The sequence below is a fragment of the Xiphophorus maculatus genome, chromosome 2 (assembly GCF_002775205.1).
Source record: "Xiphophorus maculatus strain JP 163 A chromosome 2, X_maculatus-5.0-male, whole genome shotgun sequence".
Taxonomy (NCBI): domain Eukaryota; kingdom Metazoa; phylum Chordata; class Actinopteri; order Cyprinodontiformes; family Poeciliidae; genus Xiphophorus; species Xiphophorus maculatus.
The window spans coordinates 273,175-294,843 of record NC_036444.1 but is presented as its reverse complement, the minus strand read 5'-3'; the positions used below and the strand labels follow the sequence as shown (position 1 = coordinate 294,843).

General features: G+C 47.5%; 1 protein-coding gene across 1 annotated transcript in view; it reads right to left on the bottom strand.

The window, feature by feature from the left end:
* plcg2 (phospholipase C gamma 2) overlaps window positions 1-21,669 on the bottom strand; it is a 33,855-nt gene that overhangs the window by 5,116 nt on the left and 7,070 nt on the right. Inside the window, exons 4-30 of the mRNA XM_023347092.1 lie at window positions 21,034-21,127; window positions 20,914-20,961; window positions 20,255-20,339; window positions 20,060-20,140; window positions 19,943-19,986; window positions 19,779-19,851; window positions 19,164-19,265; window positions 18,955-19,073; window positions 18,591-18,676; window positions 18,392-18,509; window positions 18,152-18,320; window positions 17,962-18,057; window positions 17,363-17,449; window positions 16,659-16,828; window positions 16,384-16,584; window positions 15,311-15,433; window positions 14,827-15,007; window positions 14,670-14,735; window positions 14,484-14,593; window positions 14,311-14,407; window positions 13,782-13,854; window positions 13,394-13,566; window positions 10,738-10,840; window positions 5,733-5,936; window positions 5,206-5,345; window positions 5,023-5,131; window positions 4,785-4,952 (exon numbers count right to left, since the gene is read on the bottom strand). Coding sequence (XP_023202860.1) covers window positions 4,785-4,952; window positions 5,023-5,131; window positions 5,206-5,345; window positions 5,733-5,936; window positions 10,738-10,840; window positions 13,394-13,566; window positions 13,782-13,854; window positions 14,311-14,407; window positions 14,484-14,593; window positions 14,670-14,735; window positions 14,827-15,007; window positions 15,311-15,433; window positions 16,384-16,584; window positions 16,659-16,828; window positions 17,363-17,449; window positions 17,962-18,057; window positions 18,152-18,320; window positions 18,392-18,509; window positions 18,591-18,676; window positions 18,955-19,073; window positions 19,164-19,265; window positions 19,779-19,851; window positions 19,943-19,986; window positions 20,060-20,140; window positions 20,255-20,339; window positions 20,914-20,961; window positions 21,034-21,127 — 3,120 coding nt within the window. The remainder of the gene's footprint in view (window positions 1-4,784; window positions 4,953-5,022; window positions 5,132-5,205; window positions 5,346-5,732; window positions 5,937-10,737; window positions 10,841-13,393; window positions 13,567-13,781; window positions 13,855-14,310; window positions 14,408-14,483; window positions 14,594-14,669; window positions 14,736-14,826; window positions 15,008-15,310; window positions 15,434-16,383; window positions 16,585-16,658; window positions 16,829-17,362; window positions 17,450-17,961; window positions 18,058-18,151; window positions 18,321-18,391; window positions 18,510-18,590; window positions 18,677-18,954; window positions 19,074-19,163; window positions 19,266-19,778; window positions 19,852-19,942; window positions 19,987-20,059; window positions 20,141-20,254; window positions 20,340-20,913; window positions 20,962-21,033; window positions 21,128-21,669) is intronic.

Genomic DNA, 21,669 nt, shown 5'->3' with positions numbered 1-21,669 from the left:
GATCAATAAACTGATCAATACACGATCACTAATGATCATGGGAATCAATAGAACTTCTTGTTTTCTAATTTGTTGAATCGTTTTTAAAGTTAAACATCAAAGTGAATTTAGATGAAATAAAAATGTTTTTTTCGCTGATTTATGAGTATGTGTGGGTAATGTTATTGTTAATGTTTTATATTTCTTGTTTCTACTGCACCAGAAAATCGGTTTCTTTTTTAATTTCAGGGTTTTCTTTTGCTGCCAGAAGCCGCCAGTAGGTGGCGTGGGGTTTACACTCTGTGGTTTAGACATCAGAGAAAAAAAAAATAACAGTAGAAGAAGAAAGCGTATCTGGCTGCAGCACGTTGTGCTTAACTATTCAAAAAAGAAAAGCAGGTTATTTGATAAATGCTGATGAATTCTGGTAATGGCTTGTTATGTATGTGATAAAACAATATATTATTCAATGGCACTATTCTGTGTTCTATGTGGAAGAACACCAAATGTGGTAGCGCATTGATTTCACTATGTTCTTGGGAAAAATGTCTAATAAACTAGGTGACGTTCCACTGAGGTTCTGTTGAGTTTATATAGTTAAGTTATGAGAAGAAACATAACATGGTTGATGGAAGAGAAGAAAAGCGACCTGATGCAGTTAAATCCGTTTCTGTTGTGATTTTCTCCGGTGAGTTTTTGCATCCTGAAATTAAGCTAATGCTAACCGGCATGTTCCGACAAGGAAAGAAAAACAACATAAAACCAGTCGCAGAAATGTGTAACATTGGAGCAATAAAATGGTTTTCACGGTTTTTTGTTATGTACAAACATTTAACGGTTGACCTACAGTGTGAAATGTTTTCGGTTAAATATGTTTTTGTGCTAAATGGGATTTATTATTCCTGCTTACATTTGGACTCAAATAGTTAATGAAGTTCTGTAAATATACTTGGCACATTGTCCAGCTACACAGCCCGAATGTATTTATGGTCATCATGATCAGGATTTTATTTTGTGAAACTATTAGGTTTGGTGATTTTTGTGCAGCAAACTTCCTCCGTTGAACAAATCTACTTCCTGTATAAAGCTGGTTCCTGTAGTTTACCTATTACTGTGTTTCAGACACGTGACCCGGATGACGCGAAATTCAGATGGAGGTCCGGAAGTGCATTTCTCCAGTTCAAAACAAAGCAAAATGGACCACAGCGAGTAGCTAATCCCTAATGCCCTAAAGCCTGGAACAGACAGAAAAGCGAATATTTAGGATATGATCCGAATTCTCTCTGTAAAAAAGACTTCTTTTATAATCTTGAGGATTTACCCTCCAGATAGTTAGTTAGATCCACATAACTAACTATCTGGAGCTTCAGACCTCAAATTATACGATGAGCCAGAAGAAAGTTTCCAAAAGCCTGGAGAATAAAATCCTTTAGTTTCAGGTTGGGTCAAATTTAGGACCAACAGAATCATTAAATGGCTGTGGACTGGTTTCTGCCGGGTGAGTAGTGAGTATTTAAGTAATTACCGTATTTTCCGCACTATAAGGCGCACGTAAAAACCTTCAATTTTCTCAAAAGCCGACAGTGCGCCTTAAAATCCGGTCCGCCATATATATGGACCAATATTGAGCTGGAACTACGGTAAGCAGCCGCCGACTTCATTTTCCGTAGAAGAAGAAGCGTGCGGTGCATTCTGGGATATATGACTGAGCGAAGCGTGCCATTTTCATTGGTATTTGTGTAAAGACCCCAAAATGGCTCCTAAGAAAAGTCACGCTTACGAGCCAGAGTTCAAACTCAAGGCAATCAGTCACGCAAAAGAACATGGGAATAGAGCAGCAGCGAGAGAATTTAATATTAATGAATCAATGGTGCGGAAGTGGAGGAAGCAAGAAGATGACCTGCGCCAAGTAAAAAAGACTAAAAAGAGTTTCCGAGGGAACAAAGCGAGATGGCTACAGTTGGAGGACAAACTCGAACAGTGGGTTGTTGAACAGAGAGCAGCAAGTAGAAGTGTCAGTACAATCACTGAATGAAGGCAACAGCGCTAGCACGCAAACTTAACATTAACGAATTTAGAGGCGGTCCTTCTTGGTGCTTTAGGTTTATGAAAAGACGTAATCTCTCCATCCGCACACGAACTACTGTTTCACAGCAACTGCCAGAAGACTACCAAGAAAAGTTGGCCACTTTCCGCGCATACTGCAACAACAATATTACTGAAAAAAAGATCCGGCCAGAGCACATCATTAACATGGACGAGGTTCCACTCACCTTTGATATTCCTGTGAACCGCACTGTGGATAAAACGGGAACACGTACGGTAAATGTTCGCACCACAGGGAACGAGAAGTCATCCTTCACTGTACTTCTTGCTTGCCAGGCTAACGGCCAGAAACTTCCACCCATGGTTATTTTCAAGAGGAAGACCTTGCCAAAAGAAAACTTTCCAGCCGGCGTCGTCATCAAAGCTAACTCGAAGGGATGGATGGATGGATGAAGAAAAGATGACTGAGTGGTTGAGAGAAATTTACGTGAAGAGACCGGGTGGCTTTTTTCACACAGCTCCGTCCCTATTGATCTACGACTCCATGCGCTCCCATATCACCGATGGTGTCAAAAAACAAGTGAAGCGCACTAATTCAGTACTCGCCGTCATTCCGGGTGGATTGACAAAAGAACTCCAGCCGCTTGGTGTCATTGGTGTCAACAGGGCATTCAAAGCTAGACTGCGAACTGCGTGGGAACAGTGGATGACAGAAGGCGAACACACGTTCACCAAGACAGGGAGACAGCGCCGGACGACATACGCCACTATCTGCCAGTGGATCGTAAATACCTGGGCTGATATATCATTCTCAACTGTGGTCCGAGCTTTCAGGAAGCCAGGAATTGTCACTGAATTGCTAGACAACAGCAGCGACACTGACTCGATTAATGAGGACTTTGACGAAGCGGAGCCGGGCATATTGGATGCCGCATTAGCCCAACTGTTTAATTCGGACACTGAAGAAGAATTCGAGGGATTCATGGATGAGTAATGAATTAATAAAGTGAGCTTTGCATGTTTATTGTGTGTGTTTACAGCTGAACTGCTGTTTACAGTTTACAGCTACGTCACTGACTCGGGGAAAATAATAAAACAGCTGTCTTGTCATTCTGGGAGTTAACGGAGTTGTCTGGTTTGTAATTTATTAATAAAGGTTTGTAATCTATTAATAAAGTTTGACTGACTTATCGGACTGTTTTGTTGACATTCCCTTTAGTGCAGCTCCATCTAATGGATGCATAATGTAACCCCAGCCTCTACTGTAGCGTCTATTCTATCAACACATTCTCACTCCCGACTCGTAGTTGGGACGATTTCTGACCATGCGTTGCATATTATGCAACGACTTGGGCAGGGTCCTTCAGCTTCACATGTTGACGATTTTTGAAGGTTATGTTTGTTTTTTTTTCTTTGTTTTTTTCTCCAAAGAGTTTTTGCGGCGCTAGTGGCTCGTATTTTTTCCACGGTAGGCAGACAGGGAGGAGGGTGAGGAGAGGGGGGAAGACATGCGGTAAAGGTCGTCGGGACGCATCGAGGACTAAGGCCTCCAAACATGGGGCGTGCTAACCCCCTGCGCCACCACAGCACGGGTTCTCGCAACTGCTGCCGAACCTTCAAAACCCTTAGTAAGGCATAGGGTAAAACCCCTCACTTCACATATTGATATGTGACGAGGACAGACCATCCCATGCGTCAATATATGACGACTTGGGAGTGAGAATGGATTGATTCTATGCGCCTTATAATGCGGTGCGCCTTATATATGAAAAAGTTTTAAAATAGGCCATTCATTGAAGGTGCGCCTTATAATGCGGAAAATACGGTAGTCTATGATAACGATGCTACCGCTAACAACAAGCTTACCCATGTTATTTCTATGAGCTTGGATCTCCTGGTAAATCATTTATTTAGCTTCTGTAAACCAAATTCATGCAGGAGTTGTAGGTTAATGTTGAGTGGTTGTAGGATTCAGGTCCAATGCAGGTCATGGATTCGCTCCGACCTACAGAACCTCCGTGTTGGACTCAGACATGAACCGTGTGGGGGAACAGTCACAGCTCTCTGTCTGTATGGCTGGGGAGGTTACATTTCATTTATTTAGCTTTTTTTTTTTAAGCATGAAAGTCCCGCTGAATAAACATATTTTCTGTCCGGGACTCGGCCCTGAGCTAGCTGCTAACAACATTAGCGCTCTGAGGACAACCAAGCTAGGGTATAAAATAACATACCTTACCTTGGATGCTTGTCTTTCTAAGTAAAACATCTGAAAATACAATTTAAACGATGCGATCGTTACCTGTTAGAAACTCGGCGCTGCACACTCTGGCATTGTTAGTTTTTACACCTCCCGTTTTTAGTTGTAGATTGTTGATCCACTTTTCTCCTCTTTTTTCGGTAAGTTTTTTAAAATTAACTCCCTGTGACCGACTCCCTTAGAAACAGGAAAATAACGTTTATCTTTCTCTCTATTAGAACGGCTAGAACAACCGTACGGGACTCAGACTTTAGGCTTTTTGATGCTGGATCAACAGAAATAAATGGGCTGCATTTACTTCCTGCGCTGGGTGACGTCGGTGTTACGTCATCTGAAACCCAGCAATACACCTGGGTGTATCGCCATGGCAACCTGCAGCTGGTAAAGCTCCTCCCATCTGTTCACTGTCTGAACCTTCTGACCAATCACAGACCGGATGGCACTACTATGCAGCCTTTATGAAGGAGCCATGCAGCCACCGTGCAGCACGCTGAGGTCCCACCTGAGCGGATGCCTTTGACAGGAAGTGTGGCCTGGGCCAGGAAGTTGGGGTCGGAGAACATGTCCTCCTCATTGACCACGAAGCGCAGAAAGCTGAGCTCCGGCTCGAACACGCTGAACTCCACCGGCTCTGCCGGCGCTTTCCACACCGGGTTCAGGCCGTTGTCACCTGCAACCAGCGGACAGGTTAGAGACGCGCAGCCGACCGCCGCCTCGCTCTCGCAGCGCGTCAGACTCACGGTATACGATGGTCTTGAATTTCTCCTCTGAGTGTCCGCACAGTTCCACCTCCACGAATGGGCTGGCGATGCTGCGGCCCAGCTTGGGCAGGTGTCTGGCAGCAATCACCTGGGGGACAAAACAACCAATCGGGATCCACTGAGCATCCGACTGGAACCAATCAGGATTCAGGTGAACTCTACCTTGACTCTGATGCTGTACTTGACTTTTTTCTTCTCCTGATGCGGGTCGTAGCCGTCGGAACGCATCATCTCAGGCTGCAGCACGTAGCCGCTGTTCCCGTTCAGGCTGAAGAGGGCGCTGTTCAGCTGAGTGTATTTATCTGGTGAGACAACAATCAGCTTCAGCTTTCTAAAAAATCCAAACTTCCTCAAACACAAGAATGAAGCTCGTCTGAGAAAGTCAGGCCCTGCAGATCTCTGAACCGATCTGAAGCTGAAAACACAAAACTTAGGATTTTCAAGAAGAAATTTATAATACATTTCAAAGCTGTATATAATCTACAACTTTACCCGACAGAAAAATAAAATCAGGTCCAGTCATTGTTCTCTGGAGATTTTTTATGACTTTACTACCCTGACCCCTGAACCCTTTGACTCCTACATCTAACCCGAGGCCCTAGAACAGATCCATTCTCTCCTCCTCCTCTAGGATTTGTCATCATGGAGACGACTCAGCTGACCCGAGGGTCTCCTGCCTGGTTCCGTACCTGCGGTCTGGTAGTTGAGCGCCACCATATGGCAGCCCACCTCCCATAGTGGGTAGGGGTCAAAGTTGGAGGACTCCACCCGCTGGTTTTTGGGGTAGATCCGACTCAGAGCTTTGCGGTTATAGCAAAGGAATTCCTTGGTGCGGCTCTTCCCTGGAATCTTGTTCTCCATGAAGGAGCGAACCTCTTTATAGTTGTAGTTGTCTGCAGAGAGAGAGGGGGTCAGAAGGTCAGAGGATCATAGGAGGTCAGAGGAACCCAGAGGATCTTGGACTAGACCAGTTGAACAGCAGGAAAATGCCCTAGAAGCTATCTGTATATTTTCCACTCTGAGCGTTAGGCCTCTGTTGACACTTTGAGGTTTGTAGTCACACAAGTCAGGAAGTTGTTTGGCCTCCACATTGTTTCCCTTTGATCACATCCTGTTGGTTTCTCACCTGGGTGAGACATCAGAGCGCAGCAGCTGCTCAGCGCTGAAGGAGCCGACACAAATCTGGAGCGTTTGGTTCTGTGACACGTTTTATTCTGTGACGCTGTTGGTTTTGGTTCTGTGACGTTGTTGGTTCTGTGACGCTGTAGGTTCTGTGACGCTGTTGGTTTTGGTTCTGTGACGCTGTTGGTTCTGTGATGTTGTTGGTTCTGTGACGCTGTTGGTTCTGTGACGCTGTTGGTTCTGTGACGCCGTTGGTTTTGGTTCTGTGACGTTGTTGGTTCTGTGACGCTGTTGGTTCTGTGATGCTATTGGTTCTGTGACGTTGTTGGTTTTGGTTCTGTGACGTTGTTGGTTCTGTGACGCTGTTGGTTCTGTGACGCCGTTGGTTTTGGTTCTGTGACGTTGTTGGTTCTGTGACGCTGTTGGTTCTGTGACGCTGTTGGTTTTGGTTCTGTGACGCTGTTGGTTCTGTGACGCTGTTGGTTTTGGTTCTGTGACGTTGTTGGTTCTGTGACGCTGTTGGTTCTGTGACGCCGTTGGTTTTGGTTCTGTGACGCTGTTGGTTCTGTGACGCTGTTGGTTCTGTGACGCTGTTGGTTTTGGTTCTGTGACGCTGTTGGTTCTGTGACTCTGTTGGTTTTGGTTCTGTGATGTTGTTGGTTCTGTGACGCTGTTGGTTCTGTGACGCTGTTGGTTCTGTGACGCTATTGGTTCTGTGACGCTGTTGGTTCTGTGACGCTGTTGGTTTTGGTTCTGTGACGCTGTTGGTTCTGTGACGCTGTTGGTTCTGTGACGCTATTGGTTCTGTGACGCTGTTGGTTTTGGTTCTGTGATGCTATTGGTTCTGTGACGTTGTTGGTTCTGTGACGCTGTTGGTTCTGTGACGCCGTTGGTTCTGTGACGCCGTTGGTTCTGTGACGCCGTTGGTTTTGGTTCTGTGACGCTGTTGGTTCTGTGACGCTGTTGGTTCTGTGACGCTGTTGGTTCTGTGATGCTATTGTTTTGGTTCTGTGACGCTGTTGGTTCTGCGACGCCGTTGGTTTAGGTTCTGTGACGCTATTGGTTCTGTGACGCTATTGGTTCTGTGACGCTGTTGGTTCTGTGATGCTATTGGTTCTGTGACGCTGTTGGTTTTGGTTCTGTGACGCTGTTGGTTCTGTGACGCTGTTGGTTTTGGTTCTGTGACGCTGTTGGTTCTGTGACGCCGTTGGTTCTGTGACGCCGTTGGTTCTGTGACGCTGTTGGTTCTGCGACGCCGTTGGTTTTGGTTCTGTGACGTTGTTGGTTCTGTGACGCTGTTGGTTCTGTGACGCTGTTGGTTCTGTGACGCTGTTGGTTCTGTGACGCTGTTGGTTTTGGTTCTGTGACGCTGTTGGTTCTGTGATGCTATTGGTTCTGTGACGCTGTTGGTTTAGGTTCTGTGACGCTATTGGTTCTGTGACGCTATTGGTTCTGTGACGCTGTTGGTTCTGTGATGCTATTGGTTCTGTGACGCTGTTGGTTTTGGTTCTGTGATGCTATTGGTTCTGTGACGCTATTGGTTCTGTGACGCTGTTGGTTCTGTGATGCTATTGGTTCTGTGACGCTGTTGGTTTAGGTTCTGTGACGCTATTGGTTCTGTGACGCTATTGGTTCTGTGACGCTGTTGGTTCTGTGATGCTATTGGTTCTGTGACGCTGTTGGTTTTGGTTCTGTGACGCTGTTGGTTTTGGTTCTGTGACGCTGTTGGTTTTGGTTCTGTGACGCTGTTAGTTCTGTGATGCTATTGGTTCTGTGACGCTGTTGGTTTTGGTTCTGTGACGCTGTTGGTTCTGTGACGCTGTTGGTTCTGTGACGCCGTTGGTTTTGGTTCTGTGACGTTGTTGGTTCTGTGATGCTGTTGGTTCTGTGACGTTGTTGGTTCTGTGATGCTATTGGTTCTGTGACGCTGTTGGTTTTGGTTCTGTGACGCTGTTGGTTCTGTGACGCTATTGGTTCTGTGACGCTGTTGGTTCTGTGACGCTGTTGGTTCTGTGACGCCGTTGGTTTTGGTTCTGTGACGTTGTTGGTTCTGTGACGCTGTTGGTTCTGTGATGCTGTTGGTTTTGGTTCTGTGACGCTGTTGGTTCTGTAACGCTATTGGTTCTGTGATGCTGTTGGTTTTGGTTCTGTGACGTTGTTGGTTCTGTGATGCTATTGGTTCTGTGACGCTGTTGGTTTTGGTTCTGTGACGCTGTTGGTTCTGTAACGCTATTGGTTCTGTGACGCTGTTGGTTCTGTGACGCTGTTGGTTTTGGTTCTGTGACGCTGTTGGTTCTGTGACGCTGTTGGTTCTGTGATGCTATTGGTTCTGTGACGCTATTGGTTCTGTGACGCTGTTGGTTTTGGTTCTGTGACGCTGTTGGTTCTGTGACGCTGTTGGTTTTGGTTCTGTGACGCTGTTGGTTCTGTGACGCCGTTGGTTCTGTGACGCCGTTGGTTCTGTGACGCTGTTGGTTCTGCGACGCCGTTGGTTTTGGTTCTGTGACGTTGTTGGTTCTGTGACGCTGTTGGTTCTGTGATGCTGTTGGTTCTGTGACGCTGTTGGTTCTGTGATGCTATTGGTTTTGGTTCTGTGACGCTGTTGGTTCTGTGATGCTATTGGTTCTGTGACGCTGTTGGTTTAGGTTCTGTGACGCTATTGGTTCTGTGACGCTATTGGTTCTGTGACGCTGTTGGTTCTGTGATGCTATTGGTTCTGTGACGCTGTTGGTTTTGGTTCTGTTACGCTGTTGGTTCTGTGACGCCGTTGGTTTTGGTTCTGTGACGTTGTTGGTTCTGTGACGCTGTTGGTTCTGTGATGCTGTTGGTTCTGTGACGTTGTTGGTTCTGTGATGCTATTGGTTCTGTGACGCTGTTGGTTTTGGTTCTGTGACGCTGTTGGTTCTGTGACGCTGTTGGTTCTGTGACGCCGTTGGTTTTGGTTCTGTGACGTTGTTGGTTCTGTGACGCTGTTGGTTCTGTGACGCTGTTGGTTCTGTGACGCCGTTGGTTTTGGTTCTGTGACGCTGTTGGTTCTGTGACGCTGTTGGTTCTGTGATGCTATTGGTTCTGTGACGCTGTTGGTTCTGTGATGCTATTGGTTCTGTGACGCTGTTGGTTCTGTGATGCTACTGGTTTTGGTTCTGTGACGCTATTGGTTCTGTGATGCTGTTGGTTCTGTGACGCTGTTGGTTTTGGTTCTGTGACGCTATTGGTTCTGTGACGCTGTTGGTTCTGTGACGCTGTTGGTTTTGGTTCTGTGACGCTATTGGTTCTGTGACGCTGTTGGTTCTGTGACGCTGTTGGTTCTGTGACGCTGTTGGTTTTGGTTCTGTGACGCTGTTGGTTCTGTGACGTTGTTGGTTTTGTGACGCCGTTGGTTCTGTGACGCCGTTGGTTCTGTGACGCCGTTGGTTCTGTGACGCCGTTGGTTCTGTGACGCCGTTGGTTCTGTGACGCCGTTGGTTCTGTGACGCCGTTGGTTCTGTGACGCCGTTGGTTCTGTGACGCTATTGGTTCTGTGACGCTATTGGTTCTGTGACGCCGTTGGTTCTGTGACGCCGTTGGTTCTGTGACGCCGTTGGTTCTGTGACGCCGTTGGTTCTGTGACGCTATTGGTTCTGTGACGCTGTTGGTTCTGTGACGCCGTTGGTTTTGGTTCTGTGACGCTGTTGGTTCTGTGATGCTACTGGTTTTGGTTCTGTGACGCTATTGGTTCTGTGACGCTGTTGGTTCTGTGACGCTGTTGGTTCTGTGACGCTGTTGGTTCTGTAATGCTATTGGTTCTGTGACGCTGTTGGTTCTGTGATGCTATTGGTTCTGTGACGCCGTTGGTTTTGGTTCTGTGACGCTGTTGGTTCTGTGACGCTATTGGTTCTGTGACGCTGTTGGTTCTGTGACGCTATTGGTTCTGTGACGCTGTTGGTTCTGTGACGCTGTTGGTTCTGTGACGCTGTTGGTTCTGTGACGCTGTTGGTTCTGTGACGCTGTTGGTTCTGTAATGCTATTGGTTCTGTGACGCTGTTGGTTCTGTGACGCTATTGGTTCTGTGACGCTGTTGGTTCTGTGACGCTGTTGGTTTTGGTTCTGTGACGCTATTGGTTCTGTGACGCTGTTGGTTTTGGTTCTGTGACGCTGTTGGTTCTGTGACGCTGTTGGTTCTGTGACGCTGTTGGTTTTGGTTCTGTGACGCTGTTGGTTCTGTGACGCTGTTGGTTCTGTGACGCTATTGGTTCTGTGACGCTGTTGGTTCTGTGACGCTATTGGTTCTGTGACGCTGTTGGTTCTGTGATGCTGTTGGTTCTGTGACGCTGTTGGTTCTGTGACGCTATTGGTTCTGTGACGCTATTGGTTCTGTGACGCTGTTGGTTCTGTGATGCTGTTGGTTCTGTGACGCTGTTGGTTCTGTGATGCTATTGGTTCTGTGATGCTGTTGGTTCTGTGATGCTATTGGTTCTGTGACGCTGTTGGTTCTGTGATGCTGTTGGTTCTGTGACGCTGTTGGTTCTGTGACGCTGTTGGTTCTGTGACGCTGTTGGTTTGGCGTGCAGCTGATGCGTAGGGTGCGCTTACCGAAGCGGTCTTTCTCCTTGCTGCGAGGCTGGCAGTAGACCACCAGATCAGACATCTCCATGGCAACCTCTGCCTTCTTCTCCACTTCCTCCTGTTGTTTTATCTGAGTTTGGACAGAAAGAACAACCACTTCCTGTTTGTACAGTCACGCCATCAGACCACCAACGTTTTCAGCTCTAGTCTGAGACTCTCCCACGGAAACAACAAACTTTCATCTTCTCATGATTTTCTGTTTCAGTCTAAATGTCTCAGTAATATCTTCTGCTTTATTTTTATTATTTGTCTCTTTCACTTTCATCTTCACCAACGAAACTGAAGGTTTGGCACAAACTTCCTGTCTTAACGCCCCTAAACTTTTCACATTTCGCTCTGAGATTTGAATGTCTGCAGACTAAATAATCATAGGAAGCCTGTTGGTATCGGTTTGGTTCCGGACCGGATGACGGACCCAGAAGGTTTTATCGTTGTGCTTCTTAGTCTTTGTGTCATTTTGTGAATACCAGTACTTTGTAGAGTTGAACCAAAAAAACTGATTAATGTAAGAATCCTAATCCTCATTTCAGTGTTGTAGTCAATATCATCTCATTTTTAGCTTCCCTAACAGTTATTTTTCTGTAGTTTAGAAAACTAACCTGTAACAATAACAGCTCACTTTCTAAGTTAACCAGAAGAAAAGTTATACAAAGATCTAAAATTATATTCAATTTAGTAATAAAGAGTCAGGCTCACAGATACGCTCATAAAAATGTCTATACTCCAGCTTTTAGTTTATGTATTTATCTCCAGTCAGTTTAATAGATGAATCCTCACCTTGCCCCATAACCTGACAAGCTTTGGGTTTGAGAAAACGGGAAATGTCTCCTGGAGCTTTGGGGCGGTGGGGGGCAGTTGAACGAACGAAGTAAGATGGGAGGAAATAGACCAGGTTCCAGACGAACTAAAGTCGGGGAACCGGTAGACCAGGGGACGAACGTAAGAACTATGGGAGCAATACAGGATTTTTACGGCACCTTCGTCGTCACACTCAGAAACTCGTCTACCAGCCACGACGCTCCGCCAGCCGTTTGTTCAGACCGGGATGATATGAAATTTATTGTGCGGTTCGTCCGTAAAGCTACACTTACACTGTAACCATCAGCTACTCAGCCGCCCGCTGTGTTCAGTCTATCAGCTCACCTGTATTAATACCTGCAGCTCTTCCCGCCGTTCGCTCTGAACCAGCAGCTCCCGGAGGAGAAGGGCTGCCGTACTGCAGGCATGGTGCCAGTCATTTTAAAGATGCTTACTGGTCCCCCGAAAACGATGAAAACCCGGGCGTTATCATGGATCAATAAAATCCCCACGGCCCGAACTTGAACATTGGACTTTATGCTGCTAACACTTAGCTTTCGCCAACAACTCAGAGGAGGAAGTCAGAGCTCAGCGCAACGCAAATAATGTCCCGACCGGAACACGGTGCGCTAAATAATAAAACATAAATTAACAAAGCTTTGAGGCAGGTACATTTACCTCAAGGAATTTTAATAATCGAGGAACTGGAATCATTCGAGGAATCGTTTCAGCTCTACTATGAACACTGACCAAGAAGCAACAAGTAACTAATCAGAAGGAGAACCGTGACTTTGTCTCCTCCTGCATGAAACCAGTTGACAGGTGACCAAAATAATGAAAGAGCAATGAGCATGCGCTCTGTTAGTTAATTTATTTGATGATTCTATATATATATATATATATATATATATATTTTTTTTTTAATAAAATAGAACAGTAATGTCAGAGTTATCTCATGAATAAGTTTGTCTCTAAGCTGGAAACAAGGTGAGGTGGACCATGCTGTTCTTGGAGAAACCGGTTTCAGCTAGTTCAGAGAGACCCCTCTACTCCTTAGGGGGACAAGTTGGAGTTGTTCTGAGGCACCACTGAGACTCTCCCCCTTTGCAAAGGCTGAAGTGATACTACTCTCTGTGTGGTTCTTTATATGTACAGGTTAAATACCCATCAAGTAATAGCTTCTGCAGTGTGCGCAGAGCATAGCAAAAACAAAGAACGGTTCTCAGGGAGGCTCCAGTCCTATCGTTAATAGTGAAGAACCGTTCAGAAGAATCGGATCGTTTGTGAACGTCACATCACCAAATAGCAGACTTTGGTCACAGCATCGTGGCACGACGCTGTGACCATGAGAGATGAAGAGTTTCCCTGGTGCTTTGTTTTCTGTTCTGGTGAAGTTCTGGCCGTGTGAAGGTGGAACTGCAGCAGTTATTGCTGCAGCTGGAGCGTCTGCAGTCCAATTCGTGGCATGATGTGGAAAAGTTACAGTTAGGTTACACCTGCTAGTTGTATCGCTATATGTTTATTTTAAGTTCTGTATATTCCCACCAAGTTAAAGCTGTTTGGGTTTCATGCACAAGGTTGGACGTTGTTTTTCCCCAGCTGCATGGGAACCAGTCTGATTCCAGGCTTTGGATCCCTTATCCCTTTGTACAAAACTCATGTGTTGTCTCTGCCTGGCAGAGCTTTCCGTTTCAGACTTGCTTCATTACTGATTGTCCTGTGAGCTCTCTGAGTTGTGCACAATTCATGAATAAACCTGATTGAGTGATTTTACCTGAACAGTGCTTGGAAATAGTTTTTTTCCACGACATGGCATCGTCCTCACCTCCTGCTCCCGGTGGTACTGCTTGCTCATCTCCCTCTGGGTCACGTCCCAGGCCACCTGGTACCACTCGAACAGCTCCTCCAGCGACCCGGCAGCCAGGTCGAACTGCACACTGTCCTGCTCCTTGTGCTGCAGCGTCAGGACATGCGGCTTCCTGTATTTACCGTTCTTCACTGCAGACAGACAGACAGACTGCTGACCTGCTGGACAGGAAGCTCACCTCCGTCTGAGGGCGTGAATACTTTGAGCACAGTTATTAGGCGAAGGTCACCAAAACATTCAACTAAATAAAGTCGACTTTATTCACTGACCTTCCGACTGAACTCGATGTACAATCCTTCTGCCTTCACATTTCATCAGAAGCTAAACTAAGTCAAAGGTCACTTACTGTTCTGGATGTTGTACATGGAGATCTCCACAATTCCCTTACAGAGTTCCCCCAGAGGGTTGTCTTCCATCTCCTGTGGGTCACATCACAACATGTTCAGTGATGATGGCGCCTCAGAGCGGACCGCGCCTCAGAGGCCACCATGGCGCCTCAGAGGCCACCACGGTGCCTCAGAGGCCACCACGGTGCCTCAGAGGCCACCACGGTGCCTCAGAGGCCACCACGGTGCCTCAGAGGCGACGCGGCGACTCAAGAGGCGACGCGGCGACTCAAGAGGCGACGCGGCGACTCAGAGGCGACGCGGCGACTCAAGAGGCGACGCGGCGACTCAGAGGCGACCGCGACGTGGTGGCGACGTTGCGCATCAGAGGCGATGTGGCGACTCAGAGGCGACGCGGCGACTCAGAGGCGACCGCAACGTGGTGGCGACGTGGCACATTAATAGGCGACCGCGACGTGGCGCATCAGAGGCGACGTGGCGACTCAGAACGGACCGTGACATCCCACTGCAACATAGCTCGGGTCTGACCTGAGCCTTGGCGTCAGTCTGTGCTGAATTGGACACTTCCTCCACGTAATTGGCAGGGAAGAAGAGCTGCAGTCGCCCTCCGTAGTCGCCTTTCCACCTGGAGGAACGAGAGCAACGTGAACCGCTGACTGAACCGGACTGGGTCACAGGCCCGTGGGGAAGTTGGAGCTTACCATCCGTCCACTTCCTTGGACACGTTATGAATCATCGCTCCTTTAGTGAAGCTCAGCTCGTCGGGTCGCTTGGCCTGGTAGCTGTACAAAGCCCGGACAGTATTCTGGGGCTGAAACACAAAAGCTGATTAATCAACTGCTGCAATGAAAAGCCACGGAGAAAAATCAGAAAAGGCGTTTGCCCACCAGCGACGGCTCGATCTCATTGGGCTTCACGTATGTCTCCATGTATATGGAAGAGCAGTTCTCGTTCTGTGAGCCATGAGAACCTGTTAGTATTCACAGTTCCTGAAGCGCTCCACTCTCACTCGCTCCGGTCTCTCTCACTCGCTCAGAAACTCACTGCGCTGAAGCGCTCCACCAGCTCCGGTGTCACTGGGTAACGCAGCTTGATCTTGCGATACAGCGGCTTCTTCTTGAAGTAGTTCACCAGCTCCACCAGAGACTCGAACTCCGTGGTGGTCCCCAGCAGGTAGACGCTGCCCTCCTTCTGGATCCGGCAGTGCTTCACCTTCCCATCGCCTCTGCAGGACGGAGAACAATGAGACTCTGAATCTGAGGGCCGACCTGTTACACGCTCTCTGGTTTGGTCTTTTAAAACGTTTCTCCTCCTTTTTTAGCTGCAGATAGCCGTTTGCCATGGCAGCAAGGTGTTTAAATCTCTAAAGTTCAAATAATACTGAAGCTGTGACAGGAGTCAGAGAGGAGAGGCTCTCTGGACTGCTGACGGGCCGGACCTCTAGCTTCTCTCAGAGCGACTGTACAGACATCCGGGCCAGACTCAGAGGATCTCTAGATGAAAACGAAGTTCAGGTTGGTTGTTGTACCTGAAGGTGATGGCGAAGGAGTCTGGTTCTCCTTCCCTCTGTCGGATCAGGAACGCTCCGTCTCTGGGGATCCTGAGCAGGTAATCCTCCGCTTGGCCTCTGCTCAGGTTGCTGTAGAACCATCTGCGGAGCACAGAACCAGCCGTCACCGCTCCACTCACAGCTGCTGCTGAAAACCTGGACAGGACGTCCAGACCTGATGCTGGTTGACAGAACGCAGATCTGGTTTCTGGTTCAGACACTTCCCAGAATCAGAACCAGAAAAATAAGGAATATTTCAAACGCAGCCTCGTTTCCCTGGAATAATTCACCTCGGTTACCACGGAGACGTTCAAACTCCACGCAAGACAAATGTCTGACTTCCTGCTGCTGTGATCGTTCATAACAGATCGTTCTGTTTTATTCTGAAGAACGTTGCTGTTGGCTATTATGATATCAAACATACAGCATTTTCTACTGTGACCCACAGATTGGGTGCCCCTCCCCCACCTGTTGCTGCAACCATGAACAGTTCAGATTCTTCTGTTACCAACATTTATCTGCTGATCAGGAAGCCATTTCAACAAACACTGCTGCTCTGAAATTAAACTGTTTTTCAAACCAAATCAGGTTCCACGCCTCATTTTCATATCTGCAGCCAACAGATGTTTACAGGCAGATGTTCTGAGCTCACAGCTGGATCTTTGTTTAAACCTCTGTGGTTCACTAAAACCAGAACAACCAGCCACAGCAGCTGGCCGGCTGCCACAACTCCAACTGGGCCAACTGGGACTAAACAGAATCAGATATCGCTGTCTGATCATAGAAATACCAAACTGATGCTCTTAATCTTATTTAGCATGTTTAAAACAACGCAGAGGGCAGATTTGTTCATGTGAATGAAAACTTTTCTGAAAGCGGCCAGGTGTGTACGATATTGGTTTTTAATGATGTGCTTGTTCTGAGCAAGAGCCGGCTGCGTGTGACGAGGCGTCAGCCTGCTGTCTGTTAACTTGGAACTGTTGAATGTAAATGCTGCAGTTTGGGAAAACGATGCAATTTCATGTGAAACGCTGCGGCGCTGCTGGACCAACCGCTCCTGCAGGTGAGGGTCTGGCTTGGGCACGGCTTCGGTGAGGCGCAGCTCGAAGTCCTGGCAGCGCAGCGGGTTTTCCCGGTAGTGCTCGATCAGAGAGTAGACGCTGGGGAAGTGCAGGTTGGGGGTCAGGAAGAAGTAGGCGTAGCCTCCGTCTGTGCTGGAGCGGATCCGGCAGTGCTGCACTCTGCCGGTGCGCCTGCAGACACATGGCCGGCGCGTCGTTACAGAGGAAAGCGCAGCAGCGAGTCACGGATCAGACTCCGGCCGTACCAGAAGGAGAGGGTGAAGTCGGTGACGTATCTGTCGCTCTGTCGGACCAGGAAGGTCCCGTCCTGTCCCCCGGTTTCTGCGCAGTAGTCATGGATCAGGCGCTCCGCCATCAGCCGGCCCTCCTGGATGCGGCCGTGAAACCAGGGCTCCGAACAGTGCAGGTCCTGGTACTGACAAACCAAACCACCAACATTCACCTGAGAAAATATCTCTGGAAATCATTCAGTGGCCAGCAGAGAGAAATCAGTCGTGATTAACAAGGACTAAAAGAGTTTTAGTTGGACTGAATCAGAAAAGGTACGGAGCTGCACGGCTGCTGTTTGTAAAGTCATTTAGTCTGGAAAACTAGAAAAAACATGGGCTTCTTTTATTAAAGTTCTATTTTCACCAAACTAAATATTCATTTAGCAAGCTAAATATTTAGTTTATCAACTCAACTAAATGTTTAGCTTGCTAACTAAATACTTAGTTTGAAGCTAACATTAATGAACAATGTGGTGAAAATACAACTTCAGGAAATTAACCCCTATTAGTGTTGTCTTATTAAAGGCTAAATATCAAATTATTGCTGTTAATTTCTGACTGAGTAACTTTACAAACTGCAGCCTATTGAGCCGAAGGAGCTTTGGAATAAAAACTATGAAGAACCGTTTGGACATTTTTCTGTTTCTACGTGATGAACTTTCCTGGAATCGGCTGTTTACCTTCCGGGGATCTTCATCTTCCTCCTCACACTCCTCTGCGTAGTACAGCTTGTCGTCAGAGATCACACAGTAGTGGCGGTTCCAGCGCTGAGGAAAACGCACATTCGCATTTTCACACACCAAGCAGAAAATGAGGCCTTGCAGAGAAATCCTGTTGATTTATTTATAGTTTTGCCGTTTGCACAAAAACAACTGGAGAGAAGAATTATAGGAAAAGTTCCGTTGGAATGAGAAACGAAACTTCATCCGGCTAATCTGAAGCTGCTAATCTGATGCTGTTAATCTGAAGCTGCTAATCTGAAACTGCTAATCTGAAGCTGCTAATCTGAAGCTGCTAATCTGAAACTACTAATCTGATGCTGTTAATCTGAAGCTGCTAATTTCATGCTGCTGTGATCTTAACGATGGCTCTCATCAAAATATTTATTGGTTTCTCCAATAGTGACTGTACGATGTTTTTTATGGCATTTTATTTTTGTGTATTTATAACGTAAAGCGTTTGAGCTGCAGTGCTGCTGAAATGTGTTATTCTAATAAACTTGATTGATTTGATTGGTGGATCAGCAGAGCATCTGAAGCGTCCCAGCAGGGGGCCCTACCTGGTCCACCGGGTCCCAGATGTCCAGGTCTCCCTGCTTCTGCCCCTTCCTGAAGTCCTTGGCTGTGGCTCCGCCCTCCATGTTCACCTTTTTGTGCTGCGAGAGGGAGAGAGAGCAGATTTTCCTGATAGCGCTCCGTCCATGGTTCATGGCCCCGCTACCAGCTCAGGCGGCTGGCTCCGCCCCCTACCTTCAGGATGATCTTGCCCCTCAGCTGTGTGGGCGAGGGCAGCTGCTCGGCCAACTGCTCCACCGGCTCGGCCAGCAGCTTATCTCCGAAGACGTCCTTGAAGATGCGCGCCATCTGGCGCTGCTGCTCGATGGGGCAGTGCTCCTCAATGGACAGGATGAGCGGGAAGCTGAGGAGCAGAGGAAGGTCAGGTGTTTGGCTCCGCCCCCTCCTCCAGGCTCAGATCGTTACGATTCTCACTCTGAGGCGACGAAGGCGTGGTCGTTTATGGCTTTCACCACGTCTTCGAACTTGATCTTAGTGGTTCTGGTCCAGCCGTGGTAGATGATCGGTTCTCCTGGACCTTCCCAGCAGTCCACTGTGAACCAAACACATCTGGGTCACCTGCTGCCTGAGGTGCACCAACACACCTGAAGAACTCTTGAATCGCGGCATTCACATTCGACGCAGCGGCAACCCCAGCGGAGGCAGCGGACGTACGCCTCGGTGGACGACTCGCTGAGGAGCTGGTCACCTGTCAGGTACCTGCAACAGATCGCACCGCATCATGCACACCTGGCTCTGAGCATCAACCAATAGCAGTCGGTTCAGAAAATTCAACTGGAAAAACAAATGAACCGGCCAAAAATGAAAAGGAAGCAGAAATCATCAGCGTTCCGTCTGCTGACGTTCATAACAAAGACGGCGAGGCCCGCAGCATCACTACAGCAGAACCCAACAGACCCAACTCCAGGTCGGTTGGTCTGGTTCTGTCGGACTCAGAGCCTCCTCCCGCCGTCTACCTGGTGCTCAGGTGAACTCACGTGTTGTGTGAGGAGCTGATCCAGTAGTGGGACAGCGGGTTGTTCATGTCCAGGTTGTTGATTTCAGAGAACTTTTCATCCCAAATTGAGTTTTCCTTGGAAAACAGGAAACTCAGGAACTGAAGGTGGAGAGACAGCAGAGGAAATGTTCAGTCTTCATGGGTCTGAGGTCCAAACGGGCCAACGTTCTGGAGAAACGGGTCAAACACCTCGCTGACGGTAAACTCAGGGTCGTTAGTTTTTCTCATGGTGTCATCGATGAAAATGGTCATCAGCTCTCTGACCTGGTTCAGATCGTTGGCCCACGGCTCCTAAAGCAGAACCAGAAATAACCAGAACCAGAACCAGTCACGTCCAGCAGAGACCTTCTACTCTGAGGAATATCGGCTCTGACTCTGTTTCTAACTCTGTGACTGCAGATGTGCTTCTGACCGACTGCTAACTAGTTAGCTCCAGTCTAAATAGTTAGCTATGAGCTAGCTAAATATTTAGCTAGCTTGCTAGTGAAATATTCATTTTGGATCAAAATATTGGAATGTTATGTTCGTTGATAAAGCAAACGACACCAAATATGAAGCTTCTGGAATAAAAGATCCATGTTTTTGGTAGGTTTGTATAAATTACTGTTAGTAACGCTCTACTGTTACATGAACTCTCTAGTTTGTCATTATTGTGAGGTTTTCAGGCATTGCTGATACATCCAGCCTTGTTACGTTTCTGTATAATGACTCAAACGTTGAATATTTTTCATTTTTGGTTCATCACTTCTTCCTGATTCCAGGTGTGTTTTTGCTGCTCGTCACTTAAACACGCCTGAGTCTCACCTTCTGGTCATAAATGAGGAATCGTTGGAAATCATGCAGCAGCACGGCTGAAGCGTCCGGTTTGTCCGTGTTCCTGCAGGTTGGAGAAGCAAACACGGTTAGAGCAGCGATGTGCTGCAGCAGGTGGAGCTGCAGCAGGTGGTGCAGCAGAGCGGACCGCTCACCCCAGGATGAAGGAACAGGCTTCCCGTTTGAACTCGTCCAGGATCTGAACACAGAAGGAAGAGAGCGGTTAACGGTCTGCGCTGCCGCCATGAGGCGTTGGCGGCGCCGAGCCTCACCTCGTTCTGCTCGAACATCATCAGGTTATAAAACTTATGAAACTGCTCAAAGTCGAGGCGGTCCTTCTTCACTCCCACTTCCTGCAACAGCAGAGCACAGAAGCCTTCAGCGCTCCGACCCGACGCCGTCCGTCTGGACCGGTTCGGCTCGGAGACCCGCTTTCAGCCTCAAGAGAAACTTCAGAACCATCAGACCTGCAGCTTGTCCTTCAGAGTGCGAGAGCAGGGAACCTTGTAGTTCAGCAGCGGCAGCAACGCCTTCAGCTCCTTCACAGAGAGGCTGCAGAGACAGAACCGGGTCAGAACAGAACCTCAGCGCCTTCAGCTCCTTCACAGAGAGGCTGCAGAGACAGAACCGGGTCAGAACAGAACCTCTGTATGGTTCTGTGAGGTTCTGCTGGTGCTGCTACAGATCCACAGTGAATTTACATATTAGCTAAACATTTAGCTCTGAGCTAACGTGGGAAGCTAGACAGTTAGCTTGGACACTAAATATTTATGGAGCTAATTATTCATTTTGAGATGGTGACATTTTGAATGAATGAATGAATGAATGAATGAATGAATGAATGAATGAATGATTGCTGCTCGTCATAAGGTAGATTAGCGCCACCTGCTGGGACGCTGCCCAGACCTGCACATAGAAAACAGATAAAGAATCTTTTATGTTGATTTCTCTTGACATTAATATAAGTGCGTGCCGCACTTTTCAGCTCTTTTGTTGCTTAACACCGAGTGTTTTTCCTTCTGCTCTGCTTGGTGTTGGTTTGTCACAGAACGTCCCAGTAGAACCAGCAGGGTAAGTTTGGACCTTCAGGGTTCTGGTCTAGTTAAAGGGTGAAGTGGGGTCCTACCTGTTTTTCTTGGTCTGGTTGACAGAATACATCTGCTTCCTGAGCCAGCTGGAGGGAGAGCAGACAGACGTGATGAAGCAGCAGCAGGGGAAGCCCTGAGCGGATCAGAACCGGGCCTACCTCTCGATCAGAACCGGGGTCGGTGCCGCCAGCGTCTCTTCTCTCAACAGCTCCAGCCCAGTCAGCCATTTCTGAGCCTCGTCCACCGAATCCGCTGCAAACACAAGCGAAGCCGTTAGTCCAGTTAGCTGTAACTCAGGCAACAACAGGAAATGCATCACAACCTCATCGCTCCTGAAACAGGAAATGCATCACAACCTCATCGCTCCCAAACCGGGAAACGCATCACAACATCCCATCAGAGATCAAAGAAATATGCAAATGATTTATGGAAATGTATTCAAATGTCCACCGGGGGCAGCGCTGCTCACTTCCCGCTTCCCTTCTTCTTTTTCATGGTTTTATTGATGAGCAGCCATAGATGTCATCCATTAATATGAGTCACTCTGCTGTGGTGAAAATGTGTTCAAGGTCATCTGTTCTGAAATTAGTTAAATTTCACTTTCAGGGTAGGAAACACACACAACAGGAAGTATTAAATAAAATGAAACTAAGTACACTATTAGCGACTGTCAAACAAAGTCGCCAAGCAGCTGAATGGGGGAATCCTTGTTGACGCGCCAGCTGATCAAAAACGCCATTCCTTGGATGCAGTTAAGATGGTTTTATTTTGTCTATGTTGTCAATATCCAAGAA